We start from the raw sequence: 23,886 nt of genomic DNA on the forward strand, positions 1-23,886 counted from the left end.
GTGCTTATAAAGCTCCATGGAGAATTGTAACTGCTGTTTCGTGAGAACTTGCAGCAGAATGTTTGCTTCAGTATCTAGCTCCTCCCTAGAATGTCTGTGTCTGCCTCTAGCTCCTCCCTGGAATGTCTGTGTCTGCCTCTAGCTCCTCCCTAAAATGTCTGTGTCTGTCTCTAGCTCCTCCCTAGAATATCTGTGTCTGCCTCTAGCTCCTCCCTAGAATGTCTGTGTCTGTCTCTAGCTCCTCCCTAGAATATCTGTGTCTGCCTCTAGCTCCTCCCTAGAATGTCTGTGTCTGTCTCTAGCTCCTCCCTAGAATATCTGTGTCTGCCTCTAGCTCCTCCCTAGAATGTCTGTGTCTGTCTCTAGCTCCTCCCTAGAATGTCTGTGTCTGCCTCTAGCTCCTCCCTAGAATATCTGTCTGCCTATAGCTCCTCCCTAGAATGTCTGTTTCTGCCTCTATGTCCTCCCTAGAATGTCTGTGTCTGCCTCTAGCTCCTCCCTAGAATGTCCGTGTCCGCCTCTAGCTCCTCCCCTTTCCATACAATCTTATAAGCACCAACTGTCATCTCCTATCTCAGCAGTGGGGAAATCTGTCTTAACTGAATACAGATGTTACTGATTTTGTGCATTAATTGAGAATGAAAGATCAGTCCAGGAGGAGAATAAGAAGGTTTCGCTGATACCATATATGATAAAGTTGGTTATTTCCATGTGACCTATTAATTCATGGAATTAAAAAAAGAAAAAATGGTTACACTTTAAGTCTACAAAGTTAGGAAAGATATCCAATCAGATATCAAAGTGCAATTTGAGCATTACCTATGACTTGAAAGAACAAGCCACATCACTAAAGATAAAGTGCCCTTTAATGCACCCCTCCCCCACATGAGGGTGAGTCAGTGGAGCATAGACCACATATTGTGGTAAGTAATAATGTATGACAGTTTCCCTGAAATCCTTATTTACTAAGGATGGGTAAGACTAGCTGCTTCGGCTCCTAGGAGCACAATGGAGATGTCAATCACCGCGCAGAATCTCCGATATAAGCTGAGCATTCTGCTACCGGGGGCACAGGAAAAAAAGAGTATATTGTAATTTAATGCTCGTTCTGTTCCACTCCTGGGAGCTTACTTCCTTACCAATGAAATTGGCTTTTAATAGAATATTTTTTAAAAATAAAATAAAATGGCAGCACATGCGCCATTCATTCTCTATTCCATTGATAGATATAACCATTATATTCTAACCGGGCATTTCAGAGACCCATTCTTGGGATCGGTAGGGGTCCTAATGGTCAGGTCCACAGCATTCTACAAACTATCACCTATCTTTTTAATGATGGGAATAAACCTTTAACTGTTACTCAGAACGGTAACTTAAAAAGACCCCGTGACCAGGTCAAAAGTGGCCAGTTTTTTTTTTTTTTTTATTTCGGCTGCTCCCCTGAGTATTCAATTTCTTGCTTCTTTAGTATCCTCCAGAGATAGGGGGTTTTATACTTAGTGCTAATTTTATGGTCTTTATTTAGAGTAAACAAAGCTCACAGGCTCCTCTGGGGTGTGTCTTTAGGCTGACACGCCCACTTGTAAAGATGGTAAAAATTGCACTAAATTTAAAAAAAAGTCTATATCTCTGGAACCTTATGGCTGATTAAAAAAAAACGTGGAAAACTCAGGAGAGCAGCGGAATAAATTAAGGGCAAAAACTGGCCACTTTTGACCTGGTGACAAACCCTCTTTAAAGGGATATGTAAAATATCGCTGATGGGTCATCATTGTTAGATTGCTGTGCATCCCCCGGCTGGGACCCCTACTTATCCCCATTATTAAAGGGAGCCATGAAGATATTAAGATAACCTTGTGCAACCCTGAGCTTGGCTATAATATTTAGTGCCAAAGACTTGAATGCCGAGTCATGGCACCTGAACGACTGGGGTCTCCTTTAAACCTCATATTGCCGATCAATGGTGGGTCGGTTCCTCCCCGATTGCACATTAGGAAAGGCAAACGATTGTCCTCATATATCAGAACCGGCTAGAAGAACAATTTTTGCTGGCAAGTTTACTTACCCCAAAGAGCCATGAAGACAGAGAAGAAAACAGTGGCCGGGTTGTCGAATAAATGACTGGCACGGGCGGTACCACAGGCAGTACTTAAATTCCAGTAGCCACATGCCTTGTCACAAAGCGGGCACATTGTGAAACTTTCTTCCTCGTTGCACATTTCTTTGCTATGTAATAGATAAAACATTTGTTAATTAGTCAATATGGTATAATCATTGGTTTGATGAAATCTCAAGGTTTTTTGTTTCAGAAATAGCGCCATCCCAGTTCACAGGCTGAGCCTAATAAATACAGCTCAAGCCTATTCTAGTGAACTGAACTTGTATGGCAGGCAACTCTTCCACCCCCTTAACAGTATTGTGCCCACTTTGATGACTCCCACCCTAGCGGTGTAGGTTTATGGGATTTAGAGTGAGCAGTAATTTTGGACCCTGGAGCCTGGAAGGAGCCAAAGTCTTCCGCATTATAAATGGCAAAAGATAGGCAGGGGACCACGTTTCAAATTTTGCATTGTGACCAAGGAACTTTAAGGACGTTCCTACTGCAAGAACCTCCACCTATATTATGTAGGGTCCCATGTCACATATCTTGCAGATAGGGGATGCATTTTGTTAGTGGACCAAACTCATTAAAGTTAAAGGGGTTGTCTCACCAATGACATGTATCACCAGCATTGGTCCAAGTATTGAGACCCTCTGTCTTTAGAATAGACAGCCCAAAATCTTGTGTTAATTAAGCAGTACTGAGCATGTGCGACCACCTATGGAAAGTAAATGAAGCAGTGGTCGCACGTGCTCACTGCTGCTCAATTCCCATGGAGACGTTAGTGACCTAAATTTTCATGACACACCCCCGCGGATCCTGTCGATAGGTGATATGCAGTATACGGTATGTAAAGCTATGTGGAGAGAACAAGGATATTTGGAAATCGGAAAAATGGAAAATTTTAACATAAGGTTTCCTTTTTTTTTCTTTTCATTTTGTGATTTGGTAAAGGACGGAACGTGAAAAATTCTTACCTTGGAATATCGGCCTCGACAGTTACACATCCGTATAGAAACACTATGATCCCAACTAAAGAGGCAGGAATGAGCAGCCACGTATATAGACCAAGCCAGGCGAAATATAGTCCAATTTTTTCTCCAAAATACTTTCTGAAATGAACAGACTCACAGGTGACACAGGCAAAAAATCCTTATTACTTCATTTAAAAAAAAAAAAATAATAATTTTTAATTAAATGTATGGAATTGGATTTCATTACTAAACAGATGATTAAATAATATTCAAACCATTTAACATTGTAAAAAAGAGAGTTTTTATGATAACAGTTAAAAAAGGATAGAGAAAGAGGAAAACGTCAATGGTCAGATTACCCAGCAATTTTGCAATTTTTGTTTTACTCCATTTACCATCCTTTACCAATAAGCCTCCTTACCCTGGCATGTCAGCCATGTCACTCAAGTTACCCCTTAAATATCAGCCAGTGGCCTCTCACCTAACCAAATTAAATCTCATGCTTTGCACTGATGAGGGGCAACACCCAGAAACACGTGTCCGCAAATTGAAATTCTGGTTTGCCTTTTATTCTAAGGTTTGTTAAAGTATCAATATTGGCTTTTAGAATTGTTAATTCCAATAAGTGGCGCTAAAGTTCTTGTCCTCTTCCTCTGTAAAGAGACAATATGCATATTAAATCTCCAAGAGGAGAATTGCACAGCCTATAAGTCTCCTTACACCGGCATGTCTGGCATGTTTTTCTCTATAACAAGAAATGTTACCATTTAAACCCCTTACCAAGAACAGAAAGCAGTAAGAATAATTCATGACTGCCAGATCCGACTACACACTGATTGTAGTCTGTAACCACGGAGACAAATGGGTCTGCACAGAAGCTGCATACACTGAATGGCAGATTTTTAATCAACACCATGTATATATACATTAAAGCAATGGTATAATAAAACTGTTTGCTAAAGTATATATTTCCTTGAAATAAAAAAGGATAAACCACTAATTGAAAAATCTACTTAAGCAACATTTGAGCTCCTTCGCGGCGATGGAATTATGCAGTACAATGTGTAAAATGGTTGGATATCCATACAATAGCTCATAGGCTTGAATTCTTTACCCATGACAAGATAATCTTAGCTCCATGGAAGGAGAAATGGATATTCCAAATGGCCGGTAAATTGAACGATAAGTGTAAAATATAGAGTAACAACTGCTGCGCGGGAAGTAACTTCTACTTTCTATCTTTCATTAGTCGTGTATCATGATACATGATCAAGAGTAAGTAGTTAATGATCTCAACTCGTCTGTCATCGAAAATGTCCTAGTGCCTCTTTCCACTTCAGATCTTATCTATCAGTCTTGAAACAGCGATCAAGTTTCCTTGGATGGATGTCGTTGTTTCTGTGCCAGCTTCCCAAATGATTAACCATGCAAATCAGTTTTGGTTCTTTTCCCAGCGAGGGTTCTATCCCCCTGCATCTGCTAAAATGTCCCCGTAAAGCTGTAGGAAATAAAAGTCCAACTTTGTTTTGCAACTTTTTCTCTTGTTTTGTTTTGTTCTGCGGCGTAATTCCAGAGGAAAGGAGGAGGAACTGGGTCTAGTGGTCATAGGATTTTTCTATAGTCACATTTCCTAAATGTTGGTCTCTGTGTGGTCTCATAAACATCTGTTTGCTTGTTGGTAATGTTATTTTTGGAAGGTTTTTACAAATGTGCTAAAAAATTGTAAAAAGTTTTTGATATGTAACCCCTTAACTTTTTTCAACAAACCATCCAGCAAATGTCCATCAAGTTCAATAGAGTGATGGGAACGGACAAAGTGCAGGGTCACGTGTAGAACCACAATGCATGATCCGGTCCCCAAAAGAGCTAATCTTTCCCTCCTGTTCACAATTGTTGATTCCCCAGACCAAACATTTAGAAAAAAACTTTACAAAATTATTTGTTCTATGCTTCTAAAAATGAATCTACGCCTTTTTTGAAGTCATCAAAGGTTCCCGTTATGACCAGCTCCTGAGGTAGACTATTCCACAGATTAATAGTTCTCATAGTAAAGAAGCCTTGTCTCCTCTGGAGATTGAACCTTTCTTTCTTCAGATGGAGGGAATGCCCTCTTGTCTTTTAAAGGTGTTTTACATGAAACATCTTTCGACCATACTTTTCATATGGGCCATTTATGCTCTTGTACACGTTAATCATGTCTCCCCTTAGATGTCCCTTCTCAAGACTACGATTTTTAAATTCCTTTAATCTTTTCACCTAACCAAGATCCTCTATGACCATGGTCAGTTTGGTGGCTCTCATGTGTACCTTTACTAGCGCCATGGCATCCATTCTATGGACTGGTACCCAGAACTGAGCTACACATTCCAGATGGAGTCCCACTAATACTTTATAAAGTGGAATGAAAAAATTAATAGGTCTACTTGAACTCTTGTGATGAGGCTTTGTTGACTTTTTTCTGCCGATTCTTTGCTGTTTTCCGTGTTCCGATTCAACCTGACCTCCATTTCTTTACTTCTGGCTTCTTTGACTATGCTTACATCTGTTGTCCATTAACGCATCCTGATGCTTTGTTCCTTAGTATCTGTCACTACCTGACCCTTGGCTTCATCTACTCTACATCTGTCTCCCGCTATGGTGGATCGCCATCACCTCACATCAGGCCAGTTATCTTCTCATTATATCCTCCAACCCATTCATAAAACCTCTTTCCCATGTCCTGTTGGTCTACTAGCCAGATCTACTGGTCAGCTATTTAAGTCTACTGGTAGATTGCTATCTACTGTTTGGTCACTGGAGAAGGGGCCCTTTCACACAGTAGAGCTACATAAAGACAAAGATATGACACTTGACGTGTCTGATTCCCTACAGTTCTGTAGGTATTCCATTTTTTTGCCTATTGGTGCCTCTGTAGGGCATCATTGTATAGAGGTTTTGAAAATATTTTTGTATTATATGGCATCTAATGTAATATGTTAAGATGTAATTGGAAGCATATGGAAGTACAATATGGATCTTCTGATTATTTTTTTGGGTGCCATATTTTGGCTCTGTACAGCTCCAAACTTTGAAACTTGCTTACTTTGCAAAAAAAAAGCAAAGTTAATTTTTTTCACCTGTATGTAACAGCTCTCAAAGACTTACTATAGCAGGACTCAAAACCTTAGAGACATTGTGGATTTTTTCAATCTGTTTCTTCGTGTGAAAAATTACTGAACAATATTCATATATAAATACATATTTCTATCAATATTGAATGGATCTGTTAAAGGAATCCATAAATGGCACATATTTCACGAGATCTCAATAAAGACAACTGGGACTATTCGTAAAGTCCCATGGCTTCCAGTACCATCTATATGCTGATGACACTCAGATCTACCTTTCTGGCCCAGACGTCACCTCTCTGCTATCCACAGTCCCAGAGTGTCTAGCAGCCATCTGCCCGTCTTTCTCATTTCGCTTTCTAAAACTTAATGTAGACAAAAATGAACTCACCATCTTTCCTTCCTCTCAACTAACTCTCCTACCTTACTTTTCTATCACTATAAATGACTTCACACTTTCCCCTGTATCTCAAGTCCGCTGCCTTAGGGTAACCCTCAACTCTGCCCTATCTTTCCACCCAAATATCCAAGCCCTTACCACCTCCTGTTGCCCCAACTCAAAAATATTTCCAGAATCCGTCCTTTCCTCAACCCTGAATCTACTAAAATGCTAGTGCTGTCCTCATCATCTCCCACCTTGACTACTGCAATATCCTCCTCTATGGCCTCCCTGCTAACACTCTCGCAATTCTCCACTGCTTCCTGAGTAATCCATTTCTGTCCTCGCTCCCTTCTTCAAATTCCTTCATTGGCTTCCAATTCTTCGACAAATTTAGTTCAAACTTCTAACATTGACCTAAAAGGACGTCCATGATCTTTCCCCTCCATATATCTCCAAACTAATTTTCTGATATCTAATAAACTAGGGTCCTCCCAAGATCTCCTTCGCTCTTCCACATTCGTACATGCCTCACGCAATCGCCTCCAAGACTTCTCCCGATTGTCCCCCATCCTCTGGAGCTCTGTGCCCAAACATGTCCAATTATCTATCCCACTCGAAACGTGAAAACCCATCTCGTCAGTAAGGCTTACAGCCTTCAATAACCCTGATGCCATCTCAACACCACCAGAGCTGCCGCAACCCTGCTCCCCCGACCTACTCTCTCCTTCCTAGTTAATGTTTGTACTGTAAGCCCTTGAGGGCACGATTCTCTCCTTTCTGTGCCAGTCTGTCAATGTTAATCTTTTCATTATAATTCATATTTGTTTTTTTATGTAACCCTTTTTCACATGTACAGCACCTTGGAATCAATGATGACCTAAAAATAAATAATAATAATAATAATAATAATAATAAAAACAATAAAAATAATAATAATAATAATAATAATAAAAATCCCATTTCCTAATAATGCATACAATTTTTTTTCTCAATGATCTATGTGAAATTCACAAGAATAAATTGTGAAATGTTTTTTTTTACAAATATCTAACGAGGTCAATTGAGAGAATAGAATCACAACTTGACCAAAAAAAACTAACGTGCACTAATAAAAATTTAAAAAAAATTGGAATTAAATGTCATTTTTACTTTTTTTCAAAATTACATTTTTTTAAAAAAGTAATAAAAAACATGCAACACGTAATGTATGAAGAGAAATATGATTTTTACATGATTATTTATTTTTGGCATTTCTTTTTTTCTGGAATGAGAAAACCAGCCTGATGAGATCATTAGAAAATTGCGTAGAAAAAAAATATTATTTGCCTTTTTTTTCCCATAGATCACCTCGAAATGTTAGTTGAAGGACCAAATACACATTTCATTTGATTAAAGGGGTTGTACAGGATTAGAAAAAAACTTGATCTCTTTCTTACAGCATAGCATCGCAGCTAATTAAACTGAGCTGCAATACCAGACACAAACAGTTGACAGGGGAGGCGCTCTTTCTGGAAGAAATCAGCCATAGTTTATGGAATCCTAAAGCACCTTTTTTTAAATTTTGGCTCCAGAAAAATGATTTAAAAAAAGTAACATTGATAATTAGTTGGTCCAGATTGAATATTATTACACATAGTTTTTTAGCATTACATTACCTTATTAAATCAATAGGCTGATATTTGTAGAATGCTCCATATCTCGCCCATTCTCTGTGTAATAGCTTAAAAAAAATAGACAATGAGTTGGATAAGGAATGACAAACTTTATCAGTTTTTAATAATAATGTTTTTTTTCATCTATGACTAATTGACAAATTTAAATTTCATCATTGATTTTCATGGCAGATGTAAGAGTCCAATAATCCAAAACAAAAATTTAAAAATCAAACATAGTTAGCATGAACGTTTACTCTGAAAAATATCATCCACTTGAATCCTGACTTTAATAAAAAAAAAAATACTGCCCCTGACAAAGCCGATCAGGCGAAACTTGAATCGGAAAAGTTTATTAAGCACCGTTGTAGATTCTGTTTTTACCTGTTTTCGAAATATTAAAAAAAAAAGACATACATTTGATATTGTTGGAATTGAATTAACCCACAAAATTATGTTAATGTAATTTATATTGAGTGGTGAGTGATGTAAAAGAGGAAGAATTGCTGGGGTTTTTTGTTTTGTTTTTAAATGACAGGCCAAAAAAATGCTACTAAATTTTTGAATATATGAAAAACTATAGGATGAAAAAAAATAAAACTTTGCCTGCCAAAGATAATCCCTTTAAAGGCTACATTAATAGCAAAATAAAAAAAAAAATGATTTGGAAATGGGGAAATAACAAAAAAAAAATTGTTGTCAAGAGTTAAAGTAAAGTATAATGATAGTGAGATGACTCTGCTGTCTCTGTCACAGTCTATGCAGCAAAGCAAAAAATTAAGCAATATATAGAAAAGTTCAGGCTAACGTCGGTGCTCCAATGATCAGAGCTCTGGAACCCTAAACTACTTTTCAAAGCAGCAACCTTCAGCTTCAATAGTTGTATCTTTTCCCAGATTCTCTTAGAGTAATAGATGTAAGGTCATTAATAGGAAGAAGTTAGGTACACCTGATGTAAATGGGAGGAGCTTGGTTTAGGTAGGAGGAGTTTATTACAAAGAGGAGGCCATTTTTCAAAAATAGGCGGGGTCAGGTCATTAATAGGAGGAAGTCAGATACACCTGATGAAAATGGGAGGAGCTTGGTTTAGGTAGGAGGAGTTTATTGCAAAGAGGAGGCCATTTTTCAAAAATAGGCGGGGTCAGAAAGGTTGATATGTAAAATATGTGAAAGTGAAACACCTTACCATCCTATCATTTATTTCACTCTGGTTGTGATCATAGTCCCCCTGAAAATACAAGAAATTGATAGATTATTCTATTTTTTTTAAACATCTAAAATTGATTAGATCAATAATAAAGTAATCTATTTATCTATGAATTCAGAGTCAGACAGAAAGAGAAATACAAAGGAATGACACTAGAGATGAGCAAATCTTTTGATATTTCGAATTTGCCAGGTCCGACAAATGTTTCCAAAAAACTTTGATTCGCTGCAAATCGTGATGACTCCAATTTAACTGAAAAGATGTATGCAACACTCTGAAGTCTCCTAGGAGTGTATCTAACTCATTTCAAGCTATTTAATGCAAACACATATTAATATTGTCAAAATGGCCTCCACGTTGCTGTAGATAAACTGATAGTAACTGTTCTCACTGATGTGCTGTCACACACTATCTGTAATGATTATTCAGCATTTTATTGCTTTCTTTCACTATATTTATGGCTAAACTCTGAGCTGTGACGTAAGCTCACTATCCAGATTCGTCATAAAATTGCCGCTGCATTCCCTGCCTCAGCTTTTACACCAGGCTATGATACTCCCACCTGATTGATTGTACTATACCATATGTGATCTTTCGCTATGTCTATGGCTAAACTGTGAGCTGTGACGTCCTCTCACTTTCCAGATTTGCCATGAAATTGCTGCTGAATTCCCTGCCTCAGCTTTTACACATGCTAAGATACTCCCTCCTGATTGATTGTACTATACCATATGTATTCTCTCACTATGTCTATGGCTAAACTGTGATCTGTAACATCCTCTCACTATCCATATTCGCCATAAAATGGCTGCTGCATTCCCTGCCTCAGCTTTTACACCAGGCTATGATACTCCCACCTGATTGATTGTACTATACCATATGTGTTCTCTCGCTATGTCTATGGCTAAACTGTGAGCTGTCACGTGCTTTCACTATTCAGATTCGCCATGAAATTGCTGCTGCATTCCCTGCCTCAGCTTTTACACAGGCTATGATAGTCCCTCCTAATTGATTGTACTATATCATATGTATTCTCTCGCTATGTCTATGGCTAAACTGTGATCTGTAACATCCTCTCACTATCCAGATTCACCATAAAATTTCTGCTGCATTCCCTGCCTCAGCTTTTACACAGGCTACGATTCTCCTTCCTGATTGATTATACTCTACCATACAGTGTGATTGTTACAAAGGTATTATGGGGAAGCTTCCCCGGCTGTGCTTGAGTCATGTGATCCTTTTCTGGCTGATGCAATCTTTTCCAATGCTAAAGATGGCAGTGAGCGCATTTTTTATGGTAATCGAAATGCAAAGTGTTTGAACTTGCCGAGTTCAGGAAATTTGGCAAATTAAGTTAATTTGGTAATTTCTCATGGATGATGATTTGTAAGAAGGAATAGAAACGAGACCCCCTAGTGGACGCCACCTTGTTATATCACAGACACCACTAAAAAAAATGAAAACATAAAATTTCCTATAAACTGAAACAGATCTTTCCGACTTTCCTAGGAGCATACTGTACTATGACAATGATTTAAATCTCAAAAACATAAACATAACTTACATCATGCAGAGGATACGCCGAGTCATACACGTTGTTAGCTATTAATGTGGTAATACCTTCAAAAACAATAACAGATTATTACTGACATGTAATGTATGGCAATATATAATCCAAAACGGAATATATACTCGTCACACTACTCATTTTTCACATAACCTTCATATTTGTGGAATGCGACCTAAAACCTTAATGAATACTGACCAGAGGGATACCACGCTTGGAACTCATACTAATTTCAGTGTGTAATCATATTTCAATGAACATGGCAGTAGAAGGAATAGATTTGCTAATTAGCCAATCATAGCTATAGCTAATTAAAATCAGTTCACCCTTGTGCACTCAAGTACTAAGAAATAGTTCATCAGCACACATTGACATGAATGAAAAATGGGACCTAAACCCTTAATCTATACAAATCTTCCACTTCCATTGGGGAATCATATATCGATAAACCCGGAAGTTTCAGGAATTGATATGATAGGAAGAGCTATAGTATATTAAAATCTATACACCCTTGTGCACTAAAGTACTAAGAAAAAATTAACCCACATTGACATAAAAGAAAAACTAGACCTAAGTCCTTAATACATGGCAAGCACAGGGACACTACGCTATGGGGAATCATACAGTATATCACAGGAATGGATTTACTAATTAGCCAGTCAGAGCTAAGGTTAGTTAAAATCATTACACCCTTGTACACTCAAGTACTAAGATTTAATTCATCAACATACATTGACATGAATTAAAAAAATGACGTAAAACCGTAACCCATACCAACCGCAGGGACAGTTATATATCAATGAGCATAGAAGCATAATGAATGGATTTGCTAATAACCCAATTAGACTTATAGTAAAAGGTTGGTGTCTCAACATGATAAATGGTTAAAATAGCAAATTGGTTGTAAAAACAAGCAACTGTGCAATTTTCGCATTAGCAAAAATCCTCTCTATTCCTAAGAACTGAAGAATTATTGACTCTGTAGTTTACAGCTCATTGTCTAGGTTACTGACCACCATGCAGTCTATCAGCAGTAGCCATTCTCCTAGGCAAGGAGCACAGTGCTTACAAGTAGTGATGAGCAAGCGTGCGAAGGTGTTATCATCCATCCGAGCTGTCAATCTTCAGGAGCATACTGATGTCAGGAGGCAGAGGAATGGTGGGCTCTTGAAGATTGATTAGACAACTCATTTCATTCAAATCTATTCACCCTTGTGCACTCAAGTAATGAGAAATGATTTATCCTCAATGCACATGAATTAGAGAGTGGTCTAAAACCTTAACCCATACCAACCACAGGGACTCAACACTAGAGAGAGACTGATAAGACTTCCCCTGGGGTATCAAATAACAAGGAGCTTTGAAGAATAAGGAATGGACTAGCTTATAAATCATCAAACCTATAGTTAATTAAAATCAATACACCCTCTTGCACTCAAGTACTAAGGAATGGACATGAATGAGAAAAGTGGCTTAAAACTTTAACCCATAACAAACACGGGGACACTATGCTAAAGACTGATGCAACTTTCATTAGGGAATCAAATAGCAATAAGTATGGCAGCAAAAGGAATGGATTAGCTAATAAACCAATGAGACCTACAATTAGCGAAAATCAGTACATCCTTGTGCACTCAAAGTACTAAGAAATAATTTATCAATGAGACCTTGTTTAAAGTCATGGGGAGAGACAGAATAATGACTTTTCTCTAGCTGCAAAGAATGAAAAAAAAAAAAAGAGTCTGATACTGTTACTCAGCCCCATACAAGTGAATGGGACTTAGAAGTAATAACAGTCACAGATAGGGTAAAATAAGCCAAAAAGGAGCTTTGGAGCCCCTGTGTTTTGTTGAAGACCACCGTTGAACCCTCACTGATTTTAAGGATAGGTCATCATTATTTTTTTCTGTTTTTAAGCTCAGATTTTTTTCATATTTTTCTTATACAATGCCACCAACTAAGAATGGGCGTAAGTCTTGTGCTACCAAAGCACAAAAAGAGCAAAGACATTTAATAATTTCCGAATTTTAAGGCATAAAAGCAAAACAAACAAAAAAAGCATTACGCTTGCTTTATAGAACTATATCAAGTCTCACTAAACCTCACAGGTAGTCCTGGAGCGTATTTCCTCATGTCAAGCCAGCATCGTAACTGCTTTTAGAGAGTTGAGTTCACAATTAACATGTGTAAAGCCAGTAAAAATACGGCTGGACCCAAGAGCAGAAATGATGGAAAAATTATCTATACTGAATTCACCTGCATCCATAATAAATGTGTCAGCAAAAATGCTCTATTATTGGTCCAAGTGCTATAAAATGCTGGAAAATGTAATATCAGAGTCATAAAAGTTCTAGACAAAAACATTAAAAAAAGAACATATCTGTAACAAAGAGAAAATAGACAAATATAAAAATTTAATTCCGACTTCAAATTAACAATGTGAAGGGTGGTAAGTTACGTAAATGTGAATTATATAAATTAAAGAGGTTGTCCACATTTTGTAATTACTTAATTGCATGCATTTGACTCTAAAATTTATTTTTGCGATTGGGTTTTATTACAGATTTTTCACCGTTTGACTTCATTGTTTGTTTCTTTGCTCATTCAACTTAATGTGATCTTTGGTCATGAATCAGCTGAGAAGAGCTTAGAAAAAGACAGATAAAAGTTACAAACTCAAAATCTCGAAGAAAAGGTCACCAAGCTATGACATGCCTACTTTGGACACATCATACGAAGAGAGCGATCAGTGGACAAGGACATTCTCGTTAGAAGAATAGAAGGAACAAAGAGAAGAGGAAGCCCGGCAACCTGATGACTTGATACTATCACGATAACACCGGAGGAGACCCTGGAGGACCTATCTACACTTGAACATGATCGATCTTCCTACAGATCATTCATCCATCTACTGAGATTGAGCCAAAGGTCGTAGAAAGAAAAATAACATATTTGGAAGGTCCTTAAAGATGATTTCAGGGAATTAGGCTGCAAGCTGAAAGCAAGGACCTCCAACGTGGTATTTTCCGAAATACTGCCTGTACCACGTGCCACGCCAGAGAGGCAACGGGAGATTAGGGAGGTTAATAAGTGGCTCAAGAATTGGTGTAGGAAGGAGGGGTTTGGGTTCCTGCAGAACTGGGCCGACTTCTCAGTTGGCTACAGGCTCTACGCTAGGGACGGGCTGCACCTCAATGGGGAAGGTGCAGCTGTGCTGGGGGAGAAAATGGCTAGAAGGTTGGAGGAGTGTTTAAACTAGGGATTGGGGGGGAGGGTATTCATTTTATAGGAGGGGAAGATAGTGCAGATAGAGACCTGGGCACAAATAAGGAAGTTGGGGGTGGCGGTGGCATGGGGGTGGGGTAAGAACAGTTAATAATTTAAGAAAGAATAGAGGTACAGAGAGTAACATCAAGTGCATGTATACTAATGCCAGAAGCCTCGCCAACAAAATGGATGAATTAGAACTAATGTTGTTGGAGCATAATTATGACATGGTGGGGATATCTGAGACGTGGCTGGATGAGAGCCATGACTGGGCTGTTAACTTGCAGGGCTATAGCCTGTTCAGAAATGACCGTACAGATAAGCGAGGGGGAGGGGTGTGTCTGTATGTAAAATCATCCTTAAAACCCATCCTGCGTGATAATATAGGTGAATGTAATGAAAATGTAGAGTCCCTGTGGGTGGAGATAAGGGGAGGGGGAAAAAATAATAAATTACTGATAGGGGTTTGTTATAAATCTCCAAAACTAATGGAAGCAATGGAGAATATCCTTGTAAAGCAAATAGATGAAGCTGCGACTCAAGGAGAAGTCATTATTATGGGGGACTTCAACTACCCTGAAATAGATTGGGGAACAGAAACCTGCAGTTCCAGTAAAGGTGATCGGGGTCTGACAACTATGAGAGACAATTACCTTTCACAACTGGTTCAGGACCCAACAAGGAGGGGGGCACTGCTAGACCTAATATTAACCAACAGGCCAGACCGCATATCAAATATAAGGGTTGGGGGTCACTTGGGGAATAGTGATCACAAAATAATAAGTTTTCATGTCTCCTTTAATAAGATGGGTAGTAGAGGGGTGACAAGGACACTAAACTTCAGGAGGGCAAATTTCCAACGGATGAGAGAGGATCTTGGTGCAATTAACTGGGACGATATCCTGAGACACAAAAATACACAAAGAAAATGGGAGACATTTATTAGCATCCTGGATAGGACCTGTGCACAGTATATACCGTATGGGAATAAACATACTAGAAATAGGAGGAAACCAATATGGCTAAATAGAGCTGTAAGGGGCGCAATAAGGGACAAAAAGAAAGCATTTAGAGAATTAAAGGAAGTAGGTAGTGAGGAGGCATTAAATAAATACAGAAAATTAAATAAATTCTGTAAAAAGCAAATCAAGGCAGCAAAGATTGAGACAGAGAGACTCATTGCCAGAGAGAGTAAAAATAATCCCAAAATATTCTTTAACTATATAAATAGTAAGAAACTAAAAAATGACAGTGTTGGCCCCCTTAAAAATAATCTGGGGGAAATGGTGGATGAGGATGAGGAAAAAGCCAGTATGCTAAATGACTTTTTTTCATCAGTATTTACAAAAGAAAATCCCATGGCAGCCAATATGACTAGTGATAAAAATTCCCCATTAAATGTCACCTGCTTAACCCAGCAGGAAGTACAGCGGCGTCTAAAAATAACTAAAATTGACAAATCTCCGGGCCCGGATGGGATCCACCCCCGAGTACTGCAGGAACTAAGTACAGTCATTGATAGACCATTATTTTTAATCTTTAAAGACTCCATAATAACAGGGTCTGTACCACAGGACTGGCGTATAGCAAATGTGGTGCCAATATTCAAAAAAGGGGCAAAAACTGAACTCGGTAATTATAGGCCAGTAAGCTTAACCTCTACTGTGGGTAAAATCCTGGAGGGCATTCTAAGGGATGCTATGCTGGAGTATCTGAAGAGGAATAACCTCATGACCCAGTATCAGCACGGGTTTACTAGGGACCGTTCATGTCAGACTAATTTGATCAGCTTCTATGAAGAGGTAAGTTCCGGACTGGACCAAGGGAACCCAGTGGACGTAGTATATATGGACTTTTCCAAAGCTTTTGATACGGTGCCACACAAAAGGTTGTTACATAAAATGAGAGTAATGGGGATAGGGGAAAATATGTGTAAGTGGGTTGAGAGCTGGCTCAGGGATAGGAAACAAAGGGTGGTTATTAATGGAGCACACTCGGACTGGGTCACGGTTAGCAATGGGGTACCACAGGGGTCAGTATTGGGCCCTCTTCTTTTTAACATATTTATTAATGACCTTGTAGTGGGCATTCAGAGTAGAATTTCAATATTTGCAGATGACACTAAACTCTGCAGGGTAATCAATACAGGGGAGGACAATTTTATATTACAGGATGATTTATGTAAACTAGAAGCTTGGGCTGATAAATGGCAAATGAGCTTTAATGGGGATAAATGTAAGGTCATGCACTTGGGTAGAAGTAATAAGATGTATAACTATGTGCTTAATTCTAAAACTCTGGGCAAAACCGTCAATGAAAAAGACCTGGGTGTATGGGTGGATGACAAACTCATATTCAGTGGCCAGTGTCAGGCAGCTGCTACAAAGGCAAATAAAATAATGGGATGCATTAAAAGAGGCATAGATGCTCATGAGGAGAACATAATTTTACCTCTATACAAGTCACTAGTGCGACCACACTTAGAATACTGTGCACAGTTCTGGTCTCCGGTGTATAAGAAAGACATAGCTGAACTGGAGCGGGTGCAGAGAAGAGCAACCAAGGTTATTAGAGGACTGGGGGGTCTGCAATACCAAGATAGGTTATTACACTTGGGGCTATTTAGTTTGGAAAAACGAAGACTAAGGGGTGATCTTATTTTAATGTATAAATATATGAGGGGACAGTACAAAGACCTTTCTGATGATCTTTTTAATCATAGACCTGAGACAGGGACAAGGGGGCATCCTCTACGTCTGGAGGAAAGAAGGTTTAAGCATAATAACAGACGAGGATTCTTTACTGTAAGAGCAGTGAGACTATGGAACTCTCTGCCGTATGATGTTGTAATGAGTGACTCATTGCTTCAATTTAAGAGGGGACTGGATACCTTTCTGGAAAAGTATAATATTACAGGGTATATATATTAGATTCCTTGATAAGGCGTTGATCCAGGGAACTAGTCTGATTGCCGTATGTGGAGTCGGGAAGGAATTTTTTTCCCCATGGTGGAGTTACTCTTTGCCACATGGGGTTTTTTTGCCTTCCTCTGGATCAACATGTTAGGGCATGTTAGGTTAGGCTATGGGTTGAACTAGATGGACTTACAGTCTTCCTTCAACCTTAATAACTATGTAACTATGTAACTATATATATAAAAAAATGTACATACCCATACTGTATTTGGCCTTTGTACAAGATGTTCTCTTCAGAATTTCATGGACCTAGCACAAATACAATTATCAATCAGATCAATTATTATGACAGGTCCAGACATGATAGATGGATAGAACATTTCATGGTTAGGTCAAACAATTCCCATAAAACATAAACCCTAGTAACAAGTGATTAACACCAAATGCAGTTGTCTTCAGTCAATCCTTTGGGGTCCAATATTATTCCAGAGCCTTGGACCACCAGAGGATCCTTTGGTATTCTGACTGTTCAGTCTTTCCTTGTTGGAACCAATAAACTAAACATCTATTTGGGCAAAATGTTAGGTTTCTCACTCGTACATTGTTTTACTGTATTTTTATATATTTGCTCATCAGCTACAATGAACACATAGATGGCCAAAACATCTGGGCAAATTGTCACCGTAGGCAAGACATACTTACTATTCGACTGCGCGTTGCATTGTCAAAAAATGTGTCCTTGTCTTTGATGTTGTACCTGAAATGTGAATATATCATTAATATCTTCAGAGTTGGATTTTACTGATTGGAGAATTAGATTGGATGATGTTCATGAATTGATTTACAGATGTTTGGTCATGAAGAAAAATCTTAGCAGACCTCCTGCTTGGTTGGTCCCATTTTAGAAACCTAGACGTCCTACTATTCACCGGTTATAGTGACATGTGGAAAGTTTGGGTTAGTAGAGTCCAGGTACTGAGACCTCCACCAATGTCTAAAACTGAAGGGGAAAAGTATTCAGCCGAAAAATGTTCATAAGGTTGACAGAAGACAGTCTCAATAGAAGGTCAATGACCTGATTCATCAAGACTGGTGATTCTCAAGCTGGTCTTGATGAGAGGCATGTTGGAGTGCCACACTTCTGTTTCATTAAGAGGCGCATGTATCAAAATGAATCAGAATCTTATGAGTGGCATGCACCTCAATCATGAATTAGATGAGCTGTAGTCGTGCCTCTTCTGAGCCACCGTCACAATCCAGCTCGGCCAATTTGGCAGAGCTGTGTAAAACTGGCGTAAAAATGCCCAAAGCCATGAAAATTTTTGCACAACTCCAACTTTTCAAAATAATTTAGACTAGAATTGTAGCAAAATTACTTTGATGAATCGGGGCCTAAGTGCTTATCTTCAGCAAACCATGCCTACCCGAGAAGAGGAGTGTCTCTCTCCTTCAGTAAAACAATCAGTGGAGTTACTGTGCCAAGACCACCACTGATCACTGAAATGGTAGAGCCAGAAGTCTCAGCTTAGCACAGCTGTCCTCAGAGTTGAATGTCTTTGAGCCAGTCTTTAGCGAACCCTGTGTACCTGAGGAGCGCAGTATTCAAATGAGCTATACGCTTTAGAGTTTTGGTGGGGATCTCTGCACCCGGACATTCACTGATCAAAAATTCTGACTATGACATGTCAAATGTTTTATGAAAATGAAATTACTCTGAAAGATTACCACTGCCAGATCCTAGAAAATTGGGTCCATTGGGTGAATCAGCAAGAGATCTTTAGTGCGTCAAAGTGGTTGTCCACATTAGATAGACAACTTTTTAGGGCTTATTAGATCATCTGATCAAGACTTCTCCTCTAACAATGAAAATTTTTACCTTGAGGAGCTTTTGGACCTAGAGGACAACAGACATCTATCGAAGACAACTGAGGCCAATTAATTTATTGAAGCACCCTTAAAGCCAGGCGCTGTCCTCAACAATTCAATTTCAAGCATAAAATTCTCTTGATTGGTGGGGAACTTTATGACACCTCGAACTATTAACAACCTATCATCTTGATAGGTGATAAGTTGCGTTCTTGGATCTACCTCCTGCCTCAATTCATCATTTTCTTTCACCAAGAAGGTTGGATTTTGCCAGTTTTATTAAGAATTATTACATCCTTTAGAAGCTACAGGGTGTGGGGAAAATGAAGATCACATGGGTTCAATTTTTACCTAGAATTATCTAAAAATCTTTATAGAACTAATACTTGACTAAGTGGAACATGACTCTCAATGGGTGGTAGGCCTAACGATAGTTTGACCTACAGCTCTGATATCTATGGCCTGTTTGGGGCTTGAGACTACGAAAGAAGATGGAATGGGTTAACATAGAAGAAAAAATGGTGATAACTAATACCCTTGACGAACTTAGTAAATTTCCTCACATCAGACGTGTGAATTTTTCACAGTGGAGCTTTATCGTTATCACAGTCATATGGTGGTTACATGCGATGCTGGTTTGAGGTATGTTCTCTATGTTTCTAACACAACTGTTTAATCATATTTCACATATTCTTCCAGTTATGTTAATTCAATCCATACTTGAAGTCATAGGATGAGGCTCGGTCTACTCACAGATGCATCTTATCTCTGGAGAAAGGATAAGACAGCGGTTTCATCTTTGCGTTTTCGCTAATTTGTGGCACTTTGGGTTGTAAAGGCTTGGTACATTTGTTCCATATACCGGAGAGCTTTACCGTGAAACCTTTATCTTCTCTCACTTCATACATCTGAAAAATAGGGAAAAGTAACTGAATATTGTTTGGACATAGTGTTCCATACTTTTTCACGAGCAAATAATAGCCTTTACAGTAAGAAAGTTTTCTGTTTTTTCCAAGCCTCATTTTATTAGAAGGTTTCCCCAAAAATAAGTTAAACTCCGTTTTTACCCCCACTGAGATCTCAGTAGTAATCTGCATGGAAGAGCAAGTGCTTAATTTTCCTGCAGTGCCTCCGCAGGAGAAAAAGAGTATTACATTTTGCCTATTGAAATCAATGGGTTGTTGGGCATAATGGGTCCTCCAAAAAAGGAGACACTCTTTGTAGGCACTCTCTGCTTAGACTAGTTGTTATTTTTGTTATAAGAAGGCCCCCTTTATTAACTTAGAAGGCTATAATAGGCTTATAATGGGTTTCCTACCACTACCACAACCAGCGATGAGCGAATGTGCTTGGATAAGGCGTTATCATGCCATGTTATCACTTGGTTACATGCTAACCAAGTGTATTTGGGGTGCTCGAAAAATATGCTTCATCCCCACGGCTGAATGTCTCGTGCTTGTTCTACCACCGCAACACATGTCTAACAAACAGGCAATCAATTACAAGTGAGCTGCGCTGCAGGAGACTAGATAGGCAGGACTTCATGACAATAGTAAATTAAAGAGTATATACACGTTACATTTTTAATAATAGAGAAGCATCTTTAACTGAAAGAGGACGTGTCAAAAGAGGATTTTTTGCTCTTATTTAATCCAGCTTCTCCCTTGTGTATTCGGCTTTTTTTAATTTTTTTTAATCCACCATAAGGTTCCAGAGAATTGGACATTTTTATTTAGTGCTAATTTTTACAGTAGGCGTGGCTCACGGGATCCTCAGGGGCGTGTCTTTAGGCAGCTCCATTTTTGAGTCACTCCCACTTTCCTAAAGACCACAAAAATCAGCTCTAAATAAAAAGGCCCATATCTCTGGAACCCTATGATGGATTTATAAGAAAACAAAAACTGACTTTTAAAGGGGAGCAGCAAGAATAAAATAAGAGAAAATGCCGGCCACTCTTGATGTGAAATATTATCTTTAAAGAGGAAGTCAAGGCTCCTTGGCCTCATATAGGCAACTGGTCAGGGCCCCTGAGCTCCTAATGATGTTCAATAAGTTGTCATATTTTGTGTTATTGCATACACAGTTGGTTACATGAGGAAGGCAATATATTTTTAAATCCATTGATATATGATCCCTTTTGGGATCGACAGCTATAGGCAGCCAGGCCTTTTTTCAATGGCCATTTTTTTACCTTTTTGGTGGGCACCTTTATTTTTAGGAATTCTGCTTCACGACTTAGAACTTGCCATGGTGCGTGAATTCTTACAAAGTTTAGACCCTGGTTCTTGGCCTAAGAAAAAGAATAGAAAAACAATTACCATAATAAGGGTGGTATAATATGACATATTATATATATCCTTGTGCAAAAGAAATATAGACGAAGAACTAAAATTAATTTATAGAATTTTTTCAAAATGTTGGACCATAAACTTAAGTAGGTCTAACGCTGAGTATGCGTCAAAAAATACAATACCAGTTCATCAGATATTGGCTTACAAGGCAGGTAGTTGTCGGTGGCGGCACAGAGCTTGTTTTCTTCTTTCTGGAGTATAACTATTTTGAATATTCTTTTCTCAAGAAGCATTGCCTCTAAACTTTGTTATGCTTAAAGGCAATCTGTCAGCAGGTTTTTGTAATATGTAATCTGAGATCTCCATGATGTGGGGGCAGAGACCCTGATTCCAGTGATGTGTCACTTACTAGGCTGTTTTACTGTTTCAATAAAATCAGTGTTTTATCAGCAAGAGATTATCACTACAGGACTAGGTGCCCCATGCCTTCTAGTCCAACCACACCTCTACCACTCATTAGCAACTTTCTGTCAACATACAGTGTACACAGAAAGCTGACAATCAGTGGTGTGGGCGGGGTTATACGGAGCTCAGCATTCCGAGCTCTGCTAGATCTGCAGCCGAAAAAACTGCGATTCTATCACAATAGCTGCACCCAGTCAACAAAGTGACACATCGCTGGAATCAGAGTCTCTGTCCCTACATCATGCTGCTGTCAGATTACATACCAAAACCTGCTGACAGATTCCCTTTAACTAGGGATCTATGAGGAATAATAGCCCTTTTTTTTTATAACATGCTGTTCACACAGCATCTCACAGCCCATCAGAACTTTATTCTGTAGTGATAGGTAGCAAACATTGCAATTCACAGCTAACTTGAATCATTAAAGGGATTCTGTCACTAAATTTTTGCCACGTAAGAGTAGCATGATGTAGAGACAGAGACCCTGATTCCAGGGGTGTTTCACTTACTAGACTGATTGTTGTAGTTTTGATAAAATCACAGATTTATCATCAGCAAATTATCACTGCAGGATTAGTTACTGTAGCTTTCTGCCTTGTAGTCCTCAATATTCATCTTTTTCCACTCCCAATCACTGATTAGGAGGATGGCATCACAAGAAGAAGGGAGGCGCCGGAAAAAGACCAGTGATACCCATCGGACCGGACCACCCCGCAGGTGAGTATAATAAAAGTTACCGTATTTTTCTTCTCTTGCAGGTTGGGTTGGGTACAGAATGCTGTATATCAGCCCTGAAAGGTGATGGCCATATCTCTTATCGGCCAACCCTGGTGACAGGTTCCCTTTAAGAGATCTGCTAGATCTAGAGCAGAAAAAACTACAGCAAACAGACCAGTAAGTGAAAAATCACTGGAATTAGGGTTTCTACCCCCTACATCATGCTGCTCTCAGTAGGGGTAGAAATAACCTGGTGACTAATACTCTTTTAGACTTTCAACATTTCCTCCCATACTCCAAAGATATACTGATAGGAAACTTGTGAGCCTGATGGGGACGGAGATGGTTAAAGGGGTTCACCACTACTAGGACAACCCCTTCTTTATCAAAATGTTTGGCGCTAATAAAATAATGAAGCCTATACTCTTGTCCCATGCCGGCGCCATTCCCGTGGTGTCAGTACTCACGGTCCTGGGTTTGGGTGGGGTTGTTGTGACACGTGATGCCGGCGCCCAATCAGAGCTGACATCACTGTCCCCGCCTTCGAACATGAACAGGAAGTCCAGGCTACAGCTGATCCTTGACTTCCTCTTCCTGTTTGATTCGACAGGAGGCGGGGTCAGAGATGCCAGAGCTGATTGGGTGCCGGTGTCACGTGTCACAACAACAGCACATGATCCCCAGGAGATGGAGTGCTGCCACCGCGGGAACGGCGCCGACACGGGAGGTGAGTATAGGCTTTATTATTTCATGGGGGCCAAGTGAGGGGCTGTGAGGAGGAGCTGCGGAATAAGATGGCGCTATGGAAGTTAGCAAAATAAGGAAACTTTCAGGAAGCACAGCTCATCGTGGGCTTCCAGGAGGCTCCTGTAGGACAATCTTTGACAAATTTTGAAGTAAATCCACCTCAAGCTCTGGGTCAGACAAACTAAATCTCCAGAACAAGATTCTCACCACACAAACGTATCTGACACTACAGAGGAGACATCGTACAAATTTCTGGGGAGAAGACCTTTGATCTTGTTCCATTAACGAGTAGACTTGAAGGCTCGCTCAGAAGATCCATTAATGGTCATCTAAAGGTGACAGGCCTCCATGAGATTTCGAGAGAAAGTCCCAGCCTGGTCTAGCACATGGCAGTGACTAAGCTCAGTCATGGAGGGCTAAATTTGAAGGCTTAAGTTCCAATTCAGGTCATCTTGTCTGCAAGATGTCCCATCCCCACAATGATCAGAGCAGACCTGCGCACCATCTACTGACTGGGCCAAGTGTCAGTAGGAACAGAGGGCATGAGAACGAAATCTCAGTATCTCATTTTCAGAGATTTCTCTATGGAAGTATTTTTTTTTCCCATAAATCTGTCTATTTCCAA

The 23,886-nt window shown here is 39.2% G+C and overlaps 1 protein-coding gene across 1 annotated transcript in view; it reads right to left on the minus strand.

Moving 5' to 3' along the window:
- ANO2 (anoctamin 2) overlaps positions 1 to 23,886 on the minus strand; it is a 249,373-nt gene that overhangs the window by 145,828 nt on the left and 79,659 nt on the right. Inside the window, exons 4-12 of the mRNA XM_077266525.1 lie at positions 21,233 to 21,331; positions 19,795 to 19,949; positions 17,878 to 17,932; positions 17,433 to 17,484; positions 10,991 to 11,046; positions 9,406 to 9,447; positions 8,223 to 8,287; positions 3,082 to 3,216; positions 2,069 to 2,229 (exon numbers count right to left, since the gene is read on the minus strand). Coding sequence (XP_077122640.1) covers positions 2,069 to 2,229; positions 3,082 to 3,216; positions 8,223 to 8,287; positions 9,406 to 9,447; positions 10,991 to 11,046; positions 17,433 to 17,484; positions 17,878 to 17,932; positions 19,795 to 19,949; positions 21,233 to 21,331 — 820 coding nt within the window. The remainder of the gene's footprint in view (positions 1 to 2,068; positions 2,230 to 3,081; positions 3,217 to 8,222; positions 8,288 to 9,405; positions 9,448 to 10,990; positions 11,047 to 17,432; positions 17,485 to 17,877; positions 17,933 to 19,794; positions 19,950 to 21,232; positions 21,332 to 23,886) is intronic.

Source organism: Ranitomeya variabilis, chromosome 5 (genome assembly GCF_051348905.1).
Source record: "Ranitomeya variabilis isolate aRanVar5 chromosome 5, aRanVar5.hap1, whole genome shotgun sequence".
NCBI classification, from domain to species: domain Eukaryota; kingdom Metazoa; phylum Chordata; class Amphibia; order Anura; family Dendrobatidae; genus Ranitomeya; species Ranitomeya variabilis.